At 44.5% G+C, this 12,616-nt stretch overlaps 1 protein-coding gene across 1 annotated transcript; it reads right to left on the bottom strand.

Moving 5' to 3' along the window:
• Positions 1-6,018: 6,018 nt before the first annotated feature.
• OTUD1 (OTU deubiquitinase 1) lies at positions 6,019-9,099 on the bottom strand. The gene has a single exon (XM_067703040.1). It carries the CDS (start codon positions 8,721-8,723, stop codon positions 7,269-7,271), a length of 1,455 nt encoding a protein of 484 aa, XP_067559141.1. The 5' UTR covers positions 8,724-9,099; the 3' UTR covers positions 6,019-7,268.
• Between the last annotated feature and the right edge of the window lie 3,517 nt (positions 9,100-12,616).

Genomic DNA, 12,616 nt, shown 5'->3' with positions numbered 1-12,616 from the left:
ACATTTATTAAAGAAGTATTAGAGAGAGGAAATTTTTTTAAATTCTTATTTGTACTAGACCTATGTGTACTGTGATTTGGAGTCTTCGATGAAGACCTGATATTTGAATTACTTCATCATTAGCACATCTTGGTGGACTGGAAAACTAAATACAAAAATGCATAGCATGGTAACTAGACTAATCATGGTGATCATTTTGAAAGGTATAGAAATATTAAATCACTATGTTGTGCACCAGTAACTAATATAGTGTTGTAGGTCAATTGTACTTCAAAAACAAACAAACAAACAAACTCACAGAGAAGGTGATCAGATTTGTGGTTACCAGAGGTCAGGGATCAGGGGAGGAGGAATTGGATGAAGACAAAGGGTACAAAATTCCAGTTATAACTTAGTAGTAGGGATGTAATGTACAACATGATAAATATAATTAACACTGCTGTATGTTATACATGTAAGTTGTTGAGAGGAAATCCTAAGAGCTCTCATCACAGGGGAAAGAATTATTTTTTCTATTTCTTTAATTTTGTATCTGTCAGATGAAGGATGTTCACTAAACTTACTGTGGTAATCATTTCACGATGTATGTAAGTCAAATCATTATGTCGTACACCTTAAAGTTATACAAGGCTGTATGTCAATTATATCTCAATAAAACTGGAAGACAAAAAAGAATCACAAAAATTCAAGACATTTGACTATTTAAAAAGTTAAAACTTTGATATATTTTTTAAAAACACCATTAGGAAACATAAACACTATCGATAAAAATGCATAAGCAAAAGGAAGACAATGGCAGGTACTTGCTATAAAGGATTCCATATGCCAGAGATGGAGCAAAATACTAACCAGGCAATGACAAGTCAACTCCAATTTTGAGGATTAGGACAACTAACCCATGTTGTTTTGTTTTGTTCTTTTGTTTTAATGTGCCACTGCACACATTCACAAGTCCCTTAATCAGACAAATTCAGCATGTCCAGGATACCACTAAAGAATGCAAAGAAGATGACAAAGGCAAAAAGCTCTCTGGTTGACCAAAAACTAAAGCTTAAGCACATTACTCATAGCAGAGCATCCTGGTCGCAAATGAGAAACCCATATCCTATTATCTTAGAGTCACTTCTGACAAGCATGTTTGATCATGTCTCTAATTCAACATAGGAAATTATGATGGAGAATGAAGGCTGGAAAGAGATAGTGGTGAGAGGAACAATCAGAAAGTGAGGGAGGAGACAGGAAAGAATAAAACACAAAGATAAAAGTCCCAACTCTCTGAGAGCCTTTAAAGTACAAAGGGACTGTCACATCTCAGCAATCTGCCAAGGCTTCACGGCCATTGACCCATGCCATCATGAGGCCCCTCAGTCATTAAGGGAAGATTAAACTGTATTGTTATTTTACAAAGGCAAATAAGTGTACCATAGATTCCTTTTTAAAAAAATATTGAGTATATATGGTATACTGCTATAAAGTGAATAGTGGTTTTTTAAATTTATTTATTTTATTTACTTTATTTTTGGCTGCACTGGGTCTTTGTTGCTGCACCCAGGCTTTTCTCTAGTTGCGGCGAGCAGGGGCTACTCTTTGCTGCGGTGTGCAGGCTTCTCATTGTGGTGGCTTCTCTTGTTGCAGAGCTCAGGCTCTAGGCACATGGGCTCTAGAGCGCAGGCTCAGTAGTTGTAGCGCACGGGCTTAGTTGCTCCGCGGCACGTAGAATCTTCCCGGACTAGGGCTCAAACCCGTGTTCCCTGCATTGACAGGTGGATTCTTAACCACTGCGCCACCAGGGAAGCCCCATAGATTACTTTTTAAAGAATTTTATCAAAAGCAGTCTTTCTATTTTTTATTTTACACATAAATGGACTGTTCAATTATTTAGAAAATTCACTTGTGAGAAAGCAGCCTAGATAACGTTTTACTACGAATAATCTGATGACCGTGAACTCTCTGAACATTACTCATAGAATAATCGCCACTGGCCTAATTTACAGTAGGAAGAAATACACTGATTTTTCTCCCAATAGATCTGTTTTGATCTGATTCATGCTACTTGCCCAGGCCCCATACCAATGGCATAAGCACGGAGCCAGGACTACTGAACACAACAGTCCTAAAGCATGCTTGAAATCTGTGCAACATTTCTTCCCCAACCAAGCCACAGAAAGAAAACATAGCAAAACTAGGAATTGCTGTAGACTGGACTTGGGTTGGATGTTACCCCTAAAGCAAGTCAGAGCAACTCCCTTTGGATATGGCAACACCTTCAAAATCACTTCAAATTAGTGAAGTTCTACTTTTTTTTTTCCCCCCGGTACTCGGGCCTCTCACTGTTGTGGCCTCTCCCGTTGCGGAGCACAGGCTCCGGACGCACAGGCTCAGCAGCCATGGCTCACGGGCCCAGTCGCTCCGCGGCATGAGGGATCTTCCCGGACCGGGGCATGAACCCGCGTCCCCTGCATCGGCAGGTGGACTCCTAACCACTGCGCCACCAGGGAAGCCCTGAAGTCCTACATTTAAATAATCTTTCTGAGCTGAGGCCTCAAGATTTGGAAGATGACACAAAGATAAAATCAATAAATTCTAATTTTTGGTTTCAAAACCTTTTTTTCCCCATTATAGAATTCAATACTTTAATACCCTTTTTATGATACTACTTCAGATTAAAATGCTCAGAATTACTTTGGCAGTGATGATTCCCAGTAATTGTAGGGTCAAATCATCTTTATTTAATTTTCACATCCACCAACTAAATATTCCCAAGCTCATACTTCCCTTCAATTTCTTCCTTCAGGGGCTTCCCTGGTGGCGCAGTGGTCAAGAATCCACCTGCCAATGCAGGGAACACGGGTTCGAGCCCTGGTCCAGGAAGATTCCACATGGCATGGAGCAACTAAGCCCGTGCACCACAACTACTGAGCCTGTGCCCTAGAGCCCATGAGCCACAACTACTGAGCCCGTGTGCCACAACTACTGAAGCCCACGTGCCTAGAGCCCATGGTCCCCAACAAGAGAAGCCACCACAATGAGAAGCCCGCGCACTGCAACGAAGTGTAGCCCCCACTTGCCGGAACCAGAGAAAAGCCCGCATGCAGCAACAAAAACCCAATGCAGCCAAAAATAAAATAAATAAATTTATATTAAAAAAAAAGATATGGCCCATTCAATAAAAGGTATGCAAAGTTAAATAATAATGAGATGCCTTATTTTTTTAAAAAAATTTCTTCATTCAGTGAGTATTTACTGAACATTTACTCTGTTAGGTACTGGGTTGGAAACCAGGAAACTCATGAGGGAACATAATAGAGCCCATGCCCATTGCACTTAGTACATTTGGGGAATGAAACTGAATGAAATGCCAGCTAGTTTCTCAGTGCCTCTTTGAGATAGTTATAGACACTCTAGGGATGTCAAAAGAAATAAACACTAAAAAAAGAGTGGATATATGTATAACTGATTCACTTTGCTGTACACCTGAAACTAACACATTGTAAATCAACTATACGCCAATAAAAATTTAAAAATAAATAAATAATAAGGTCTGGACTTATGATCTCATGTGACAAATACCTTAAATTTGAATACGTTACACATTTGAAGTATACACTCTTGAATTATTCCACTACATTTACCTACATATGAATTTATCCGATGTCCAAAGGTCTGAAATCTATTTTTATTCTCAATGCTCTTCCTTCATTTGAGCACATTGAATAGCACGGTAAAATTTTAGAGTTTAAACTTTCTCATCTCTTTGGGAAAGAGGAAAAACCCATAAAGTAGTGAGATTATCTCGATCCCTTTTTTTTTTCAGTACAAAAATTATGACGAAAACATTGCAGTATAAGACTATATTTACCCAAGCTGAAGATAACCGATTCTGATGCTCAAAGGATGCTAATGCATTTCCTCTCCTCTATAAAATGTGGCTTCTGAGAAAAGGCTTTGTGCCTAATGAAATGTTACTACATAAAGCGCCCTCATGCAGCTTATCAATAGTGGTTTACTAAGTTCAATTAAAAAATGCTACCATGAGTCTGTTTTAGCTTAAGAGAAAAATGTGAGTGCAAAATGAACAAGAGGATCAAGGAATTGGGCTTTAGGTTTTCACCAAAATCCTGGCCTACTAGGCCATTTTAGTTTTTAAATGACAGTAATAAAAAAAAAAATCACACTAATAGTTATTTGTCTCATAGTTTTTATCTAGGTACCCCTTTAATAAAAGTTTAAATTACTAGTATGATTTTCATACTACTTTACCAGAAAACACAATTGGACTTACTTATAGATTCTATACTCCCCCATCATAATTTATGGCGGAGTAAACTCTAAAGAAACTTTAGCTCACAGCATCAACTGCTTCCTTCACACGGTTTTGAGCCTCTTAGCTGCTACATGAGTAACTGAAGGAATGAACTGTTTAATAAATCTGTCTGCTAAAAGGAAATCAGAGTCAACCACATTTCCACACCTTCCACTGTTCAAGTCCTCGGTGATCCAGAACTGCTACTACTAACGAACAAAATTGGTATGGCAGTAGAAAATAAACATGTAGCACAGGGAGTGACGAATATTACATTTCTTCCAAACAACGACGACAATGAAAAACTATAGAAAGAGGATGAGAAAAACATAAACCTTTCAGGCAAGACAACCAAAGTAACATGGTGCCACGTAATACAATCTTGGGACCCACCGAGTTCTGTTTAAACGTATCACCCTCCTTGGGAATCTAAATCAAGGACTTGGGATCCTAATTTGAAAATGAAACAGAACAACACAGAGGAAACTGTTTCCTCAAAATAGTAATGGGCTTACAGATGCCTTTTAGGAACTTATACCTAATTAAGTCTATTCATTCCTTCTGTAAACTTTAAGCATCCCCAAATTTTATATGTCTCTAAATAAGGTGGAGAAAAGGGGGAAAACAACATTTAGCTGCGTAATTCAAATAAAAGTATTTCTTTCCTCCCAAGTTACATAATTAGAGAAGCCATGAAGCAAACCTTATCTTACCTAAAAACCAGAGATTCATGATAAGGTAACGTTTAAACCTTTGACCAATTGCCTTTCCTTGATAACCAACGGGATCCTTCCACTCGTCCTTGTTTATTTATGGCCGCGTTGGGTCTTCGTTGCCGCGCGCAGGCTTTCTCTAGGTGCGGCGAGCGGGGGCTATTCTTCGTTGTGGTGCACGGGCTTCTCATTGCGGTGGCTTCTCTTGTTGCAGAGCACGGGCTCTAGGCGCGTGGGCTTCAGTAGTTGTGGCTCACGGGCTTAGCTGCTCTGCGGCATGTGAGATCTTCCCGGACCAGGGCTCAAACCCGTGTTCCCTGCATTGGCAAGCGGATTCTTAATCACAGCTCCACCAGGGAAGTCCCTCCATTGGTCCTTGACCATCCTTCCACAGTCAAGCAAGGAACTCAAAGTCAGTTGTCTATTACCATGACATCAACTGAAAACTAAAAAATCCAAACTAGCTGTGCATATCCTGCAACAGGCATACCAGCACTATGTATACAGACACTACCAGCATTATGTATACAGACATGCTTCTCAACTAAATCCGATAACACATCTTAAAATTAATGCATTCCCTTGATCTCAAAAGGCCAGACTGGATAAAAGTTAGGCCACTGCTTTGTTTACTCTTTAAAACATTAAAATCTGTGCTGACAGTGAGTGGCACACAAAACTATACTTAGACATTGTGCTGGTTAACACAATACTTGCATTTCCCTGTTCATTAGCCATTGGTACATCTATAGTCTTGGATAGGAATTAAAAATGAGAAATAATGAGAGCAATTTCCTGAGTTACTCCACCTTTAAATTACATTTCATTAAGACTTATCCTCTGAAATTACTGGTTGTCCTATCCTGTTTACGTGAGAACTTAAGAAACCTCTCATAATTCTGACATCTTTACACATGAAAAAAAATTGTATACATGTAAGAAAGGTTCCTATAGATGTCACTTTATCATTTAAAAATCACTTTAGCCAAAAAGACGTAAAAGTAAAATTACACATTTTATTCATTCATTCCATCAGCTGAGAATTGCTCAATTGTACAAATACGATATTGTACAAAAAAATCACAAAATGTTACAAAATAAAAAAGTACAAACTGCATTACTTAATAAATACGACTAAAAGTAGTTAAAGTGGAAATGAGATAGGTTTTAGGTTGGAAACATTGTTTGACCCAGCAAACCATACAAGCTCTTGTATACAGACATTTTTATTTGTACATAATACAGGGCAATCCTATTTTGCCTTGTGAAAGAATTTAAAAGGAATAGACTATGAAGACAGTATTCTTCTGCTGGAAAATAACTGCCAAGGTTGGTTGGGGGCATTTATGCCATTAGTTTTTCAATCTCTCGGGTGAATCCAAGAGGCTGTATATAAAGCAGGAGGCTTATCTCGTCACAAAGTCTTCTATCACATTAAAATTATTTTTTCAACAAAATGACAAATATAAATAAAAACAATTGAAAGCACCAGACAATCTACTCTAAACCTCAACCAGAGTACAGAATAATCACTCTGCCATCAGCAAATATCAGACTTTCATTCAAGTAAGAGCTGGTACTATTCTTTAAAGAAAAAAAAAATTCTTCCCATAACCTCCCCTTAAGTATTTTCTCTTTAAAAGGTTGACCATTTCTAGAAAAATAATGATTTTCCAAACAACAAATCTGTTTCATCAAAACGGAACGGGCCAATCATCTGGTAATATGAATGCATCAATATCCATTTTAAATAATTACTTAGGAACTGTAAAATTCAAATTCAACAACAAAAAATACTAAATCACAAACTCTGTCCAAAATAATAAACTTCATATAAAGCACTTCTCTGGATTTATGCCGGAAAGCTGTGTGTCAAAATGGAACACATCATAGATGAAGATACACCAATTGTTAAAAATGTTGTGCAAAAATACATTCTTATAGAAAATAGATTACCAGGAATGAACAAAATTTACACTGTGAGAAACCAGCTTGCAAATTAAGTAGTGCCAACTTTATACAGCAAATGATAAATAGCAGTAGGATCACCCAAAGCTATCATGAAACATCACTTAGGTGCCCAGCAACCTTCAGCTCTGAGGAGGAAACATTCAAAAAAATGATTAAGGCATTACACCTACAGTAAATCTACTTGAAAGTTTAAAAGTGCTATTACCCTGATTAGAGTTCATGTAATTCTCCAAACACAAATTAGGCCTGCAATTTTCCCAGGGTGGAGGGGTTCAGACACTTCAAGAGCATGCGTTTTGTTCAATATACATTTTGGATAGGGATATGGCCATGGACTTGGCGAGTTCTTCGTCGCGTTTTCTTTGCACTTGAGTCTGCCTGCACCAAGTGTCATACTCCGGATTCGGATAGGAGTGATCAAACACCGCGTCGTAATGTCCGTTACTAAGCCAACTGAGCCAAATGCTAGGCCTTAGGGAATCCTCTGGGCCCAAATAGTGAATCATGGTAGACACCGTGGGGCTCTCCAGCCTCCCACCAGTAGTTAGATGTATATTCACGTTCAGCATCTGCCCCATGGCCAGAAGTTCAGGGTACCCGGCCCACGCCCCGTCCTGAGCAGCGGCGATGATAAACTCCCCCACGTCGCCCTCAATCAGGGGGCTAAAGTGGTCGAGGTGGTCGGCGATGTAGTGCACCGTCTGCTCCCGCAGCTCCCGGTGCAGGCTCTGGTCCCCGTACACCGCCTTGCTGACCGCTCGGTAGAGGCAGTTGCCGTCGGGAATGATGTGAAATCGGTACTTGCTCCTCTGCCGCAGGTACTTGTCCTGTCTCTCCACCTCGGCCAGGTACAGGGCCAGCTTCTCATCCTTGGGATCCGACCTGGAGACGATCGCCGCCTCGGCCGCGCCACCCGGGACCGCCTCGCCGCTTCGCGCCGGAGGCGCCTCGGCCTCCGGGTCGGGCCGCCGCGCCTCGTCGGCGCTGGGAGGAGGGTGGACGCGGTCGCCGGCCCTGTCCCAGCCCCGGAGGCTCCTCTCCGCAGGGCGCTCCTCGGCCCACGGGCCGGGGCCGGCTTCCGGGCTCTCCGGGGGCGGCGCGGGGCCGCGGTGCTTGGCGGCGGCCAGGGCCTGGCGGTGCTCGCTCAGTCGGAAGTTTCTTTCGGGCCCCTCGCGGGCCGCGTCCACGCCGGCGGGCTCGGGGCCGTCGGGCCTCAGCAGCTCCTCCAGGAGCCAGGCCGAGGAGCCCCGCCGCGGGGGGACCGGGGCGCCGGATGGCGGAGCCAGCAGGAGGCAGCGGCCGCGCGGGGCGGCGGGCGCCGCGGCGCCGGGCTCCGGGCCGCGCAGCAGGAGCCGGTCGGCGCCCAGGGCCCGCACGGTGATCTGAGCCGTGGACGTGTAGTGCGGCGGCAGCGGCGGCTTGCAGGACCCGCCGGGCGGCCCGGCGGCGGCGGCCGAGGCGGGGGCGGCGGCCCCAGACACCATCTCGAAGCAGGAGGAGAAGGCGGGCATCTTGGCGGCGGGGGCGGCGGCGGCTTCGCGGGGCTCGGCGGCCGCGGCCGGCTGGCACTCACCGGTATCGGGCTCCGGCGCGCCGCCGGCGGGTCCCGGGGGCTGCAGCGATACCTTGAACTGGGCGGTGGCGGCGGCGGCTGCGGCGGGCGGAGCGGGGGCTGCGGCCGTGGGACCAGGGCCCCCGGCTGGGTAGTGGGTGCAGACGCTACTGTAGAGCTGCATGTCCCTGCCCGCCGCTCGGCCCCTTATAGGCGCGCCGAGCCCCGGTGAGGGGACACACCCTCCGGGCCCGGGAGAGGGGGCCGGCCGAGCGCGGTGACCCAGTGCCCCGAGAATAGCAATGACCAAAGGGCCGCCGGCGCGTCAGGAGCCGCATATAGCGCCCGGGGCCCCGCCAAATTCCTGCTGCGCCACAGCACGCGGTGGGGGCGGGGAGGGGACGCGCGCTCGACCCCTGCCGGCGCGCTCGGCCCGCAGACCCGGGACGCGTGCGCCCGCTGCAGCTGCTCCGGCCCGCGGCGGCCGCTGGGGACTCTCGGAGGAAGCCGCCCGCCCTGCTGGAGCACGTCCCACCGGCTAGGAGCAGCGCGCGGCTCGCTGAGGGGCCAGGAGGCGGGGCCGCGGTTGTTTACCTCAGGCCGCGCGGCCGCGTCACGTGCCCCCGCTGGAATGCGCGGCTCGTCGCGTCGCCCCATTCAACCGCCGGGGTTCGTCCTGCCCCTCCGGCTCGCCCCGCCCTGTTCGGCGACGTCATGGGCGTGGCCCGCGGCGTGGGCGCGCGGGCGGGCGAGCGAGGAGGCTCGGAGCTCTCTGTACGGTCAAGGGGATCTTTGCCGCTGCCCCACCTCAGCCGCAGTTTTAGACGCCGCACTTTTCTGGGCTGCTGCAGCGGTCGTGGCGGGATGGGCACTTCTTGGGGCGGGCTAGAATGCTGAAAGGGCACGTTTTGGAAGAAGCTTCCGGGTTCGGTATGGAGAACGGAGAGCTGCTCTGAAACCTGCACGGCCTCTGCCTGGTCACAGCACCACTGCCGTCTTTTTCATTCAGTCCCTTGGGTTGTATTGTTAACGTAGCGTGACGCCTCCCTTTCTCCCCAGCACCTTGCTGCCCTGGTAAACCGAAACCAACTTTTCTGCAGCCCTAACCCGTGACGACGAGCAAATACAAGACGGGCGAAATACCAAATGCCTAACCGAGCCTTTTGAAACTAGGGGCAGCTGCTAACCATGGGTCAGAGGCGAAGTAGAGAGGGTCGTGATGCATCGCGAATGTGTTGAAATTGAATAGAATTTTGAACATAGGTCTACCCAATTGTGTTAGTTGTCCCTGTTTGTAAAGGAAAGCCGTAATACGCACATGATCAACCGTGTACTGACTGTATAGTAGTAGGCAGCTCTTGCTATATTCTGAGCTTTGATCACATGCTAAACTAACAGGCCCTAAACGTTCAAAGGGAACCTAGGAAGCTGTCCCACCGTTTTACTGATGAGGAAATAGCTTATGTTGTGGCATACGCCTCCCCCGACCCTTCCGCTGAAACGTAAATTCCATGAATGGAAGACTTAGTCTTGGAAACCAAAGGTTTGTTAGAGTCACGAACTCCAGCACAGAGCCTGGCACGTAGTTGGAACTAATTAATATTTACTGAATGAATTAATTAATGGAAGAGGAGTTCCCAAGACACTGGAGAAGCCAGAATTACGATCCCGGTCTCCTGACCTCAGCCAGGGCTTTTAATTTGCTGTGGTGGGTGTGACTGCAGGATCCCAGCAGCGTTTGCTCGGGTCACATGAACCTGTTAGGCAAATCAACTCAGAAGGAAAAACAACCACTTAAAAGTCTAACCGTCTTTTCAGCTTCTGGTGACACCCCATTGGGAGCTTGTAGACCCCACTGGCTAACTAGAAAAGGGAAATTACTTAGATTTCATCACTGCAAATCCTAAAGCAAGAATGTGTTTTGAACAGACTGGAGTAAACACAGGGGGGGAAAAGAAAACAAGACTAGGTACACAGAAGACAGGCTAGGTCTGATGTACCAAATTAGGAATGTCAAAAAAAATTCAATTGAGTAAATTTGACGATCTGATTGGCTTTATTAAGAGATTCGGGCTTAATTCCATCAGGCAACATCCCATCCAGCAGCTAGAAGGGTGCTTCCACCTGTTGTAGAAAATGGAAATTATTTTTTATAGGAAGAAGGGTGGGGTAAGGGCGTTATTAGCAAAAAAGAAGAAAATTATTTTTAGGTCAGGACTTTGGTGTGGGGTGGCGGCGTGTGAGTGTTTTATGATGCAGACTGCTTCTTCCTCTGGGGAATGGAGAAGGCCTACGTGACAGGTGAGCTCAATGGTGCCAATCAGAATAATTCCAAACCGGTTAAGATTACATTTTTAAAAAAATTTTCATAGCTATTTATTTTTTTAATTAATTCATTTTGGAGTATAGTTAAGTTACAATGTTGTGTTAGTTTCAGGTGTACAGCAAAGGGATTCAGATATATAGATAAATATAGATAGATACATACATACATAGATATACTTTTTCAGATTTTTTTCCCATATATGATTAAGATTACATTTCAGCAGAAGGTTGAAACTGCAATTAAGTCTTGGTTTGTTGTTGTGGGACCCTTTTTGGGCCTATTCTTTATTTATTTTTTAAAACAGGAACAAATATCAACAAAGATGTGAGGATTCAAAACTTTAATATACGTGAAGCCTCTTTTTTGAATTTTTCTGTTTAGTCTGTGTGGGGATGGTAGACTATACCTCAATGCATATTCACTGTGAGAGTGAGTGTCCACTCTGTATCTTGGTCTGGAAAATCTTCCTAGAGGAGATGGTACTTCAAGAGACTCAAAGCAGGGATGATTGCCAGTCTTGGAAATGGGAGTTGTTTTCTGCCCTTGGAGCGTAAGAGAAGGCAAGGCCTGCAAGTGATAGCAAAGAGATTAGGGTATGAAAGAGGGGGAGGCAAGTTCAGTTCCTTGAAGTGCTATCTGAAAAGAATTCCTAGTGATTGTCTTCTGGAAAATCATCTGTCTAGCATATTTCGGTGCCATGCAGAAAATTGGCAGAAGTTTAGAAAAATAGGCTTCTTGAATAGGCTAGAAAAAACAGAAAATTTCAGCAACTAGCCACCAAAAGTTAGCAACAAGACAATCAATAGGTTAAAACAAAACAAAAAGGACAAGGCATTTAATCAATGAATATTTATTGAGCACCAGCTTTGCTCCCAGCATGGTGCCAATTACAGGGAATTCAGACACAGATTCTGTCCTGCAGCCCAGGCAGCAGAAACCTAACCACTAAAGGCATCTTTGTAAAATAGGACCCAATCCCAGCATGTTTTTTGAAGATACGTACATGTATGTATGTATCTTAGCTGCATTCCTTTAAAGAAAAAAAATTCCTAACCTCTTCCCCTCCTACCAAAATAAAACTTTTAAAAATGCAAACAACTTGGACTTCCCTGGCGGTCCAGTGGTTAAGATCCCAGGCTTCCACTGCAGGGGGCACAGATTCGATCCCTTGGTTGGGGAACTAAAAATCCTGCTTGCCGCATAGTGCGGCCAGAAAAAAAAAAAAAAAGCTAACATTCATTCATTTAGTCACCCATTAAATCATCATTTATTTACAAACCTAATATGAAAAATCATCTTGAAAAAGAATAAAGTTGGAAGACTCGTGCTTCCCAATTCCAGGACCTACTACAAAGCTACAGTCATCAAGACCATGTGGTACTGGCATAAAGGTAAACATATAGATTGGTGGAATAGAACTGAGAGTCCAGAAATAAAGCCATATGTGTATGATCAATTGTCTTTGACTGGGTGCCAAGACAATTAAATGGGAGAAAGAATAGTTTTTTCAACAAATGGTGCTGGGACAACTGAGTATCTACATACAAAAGAATGAAGCTGGACCTTCAAAAAATTAACTTAAAATGGATCAAAAATAAGAGCTAAGATTATCAAATCCGTAGGAGAAATTTGAGGCAGAAATCTCGGTGCGCGTGGATCAGGCAATTGTTCTTAGAGTGACACCAAAAAAGACAAACAACAAAAGAAAAAAATAGTAAGTTGGACTTCATCAAAACTGAAAATTTTGTGCT

Source organism: Pseudorca crassidens, chromosome 1 (genome assembly GCF_039906515.1).
Source record: "Pseudorca crassidens isolate mPseCra1 chromosome 1, mPseCra1.hap1, whole genome shotgun sequence".
Lineage (NCBI taxonomy): Eukaryota > Metazoa > Chordata > Mammalia > Artiodactyla > Delphinidae > Pseudorca > Pseudorca crassidens.
This window is presented reverse-complemented; position numbering and strand designations above follow the sequence as displayed.

Excerpts from the sequence above, each read along its gene's own strand:
- OTUD1 (XM_067703040.1), bottom strand. The coding sequence starts at position 8,723 with ATGCAGCTCTACAGTAGCGTCTGCACCCACTACCCAGCCGGGGGCCCT.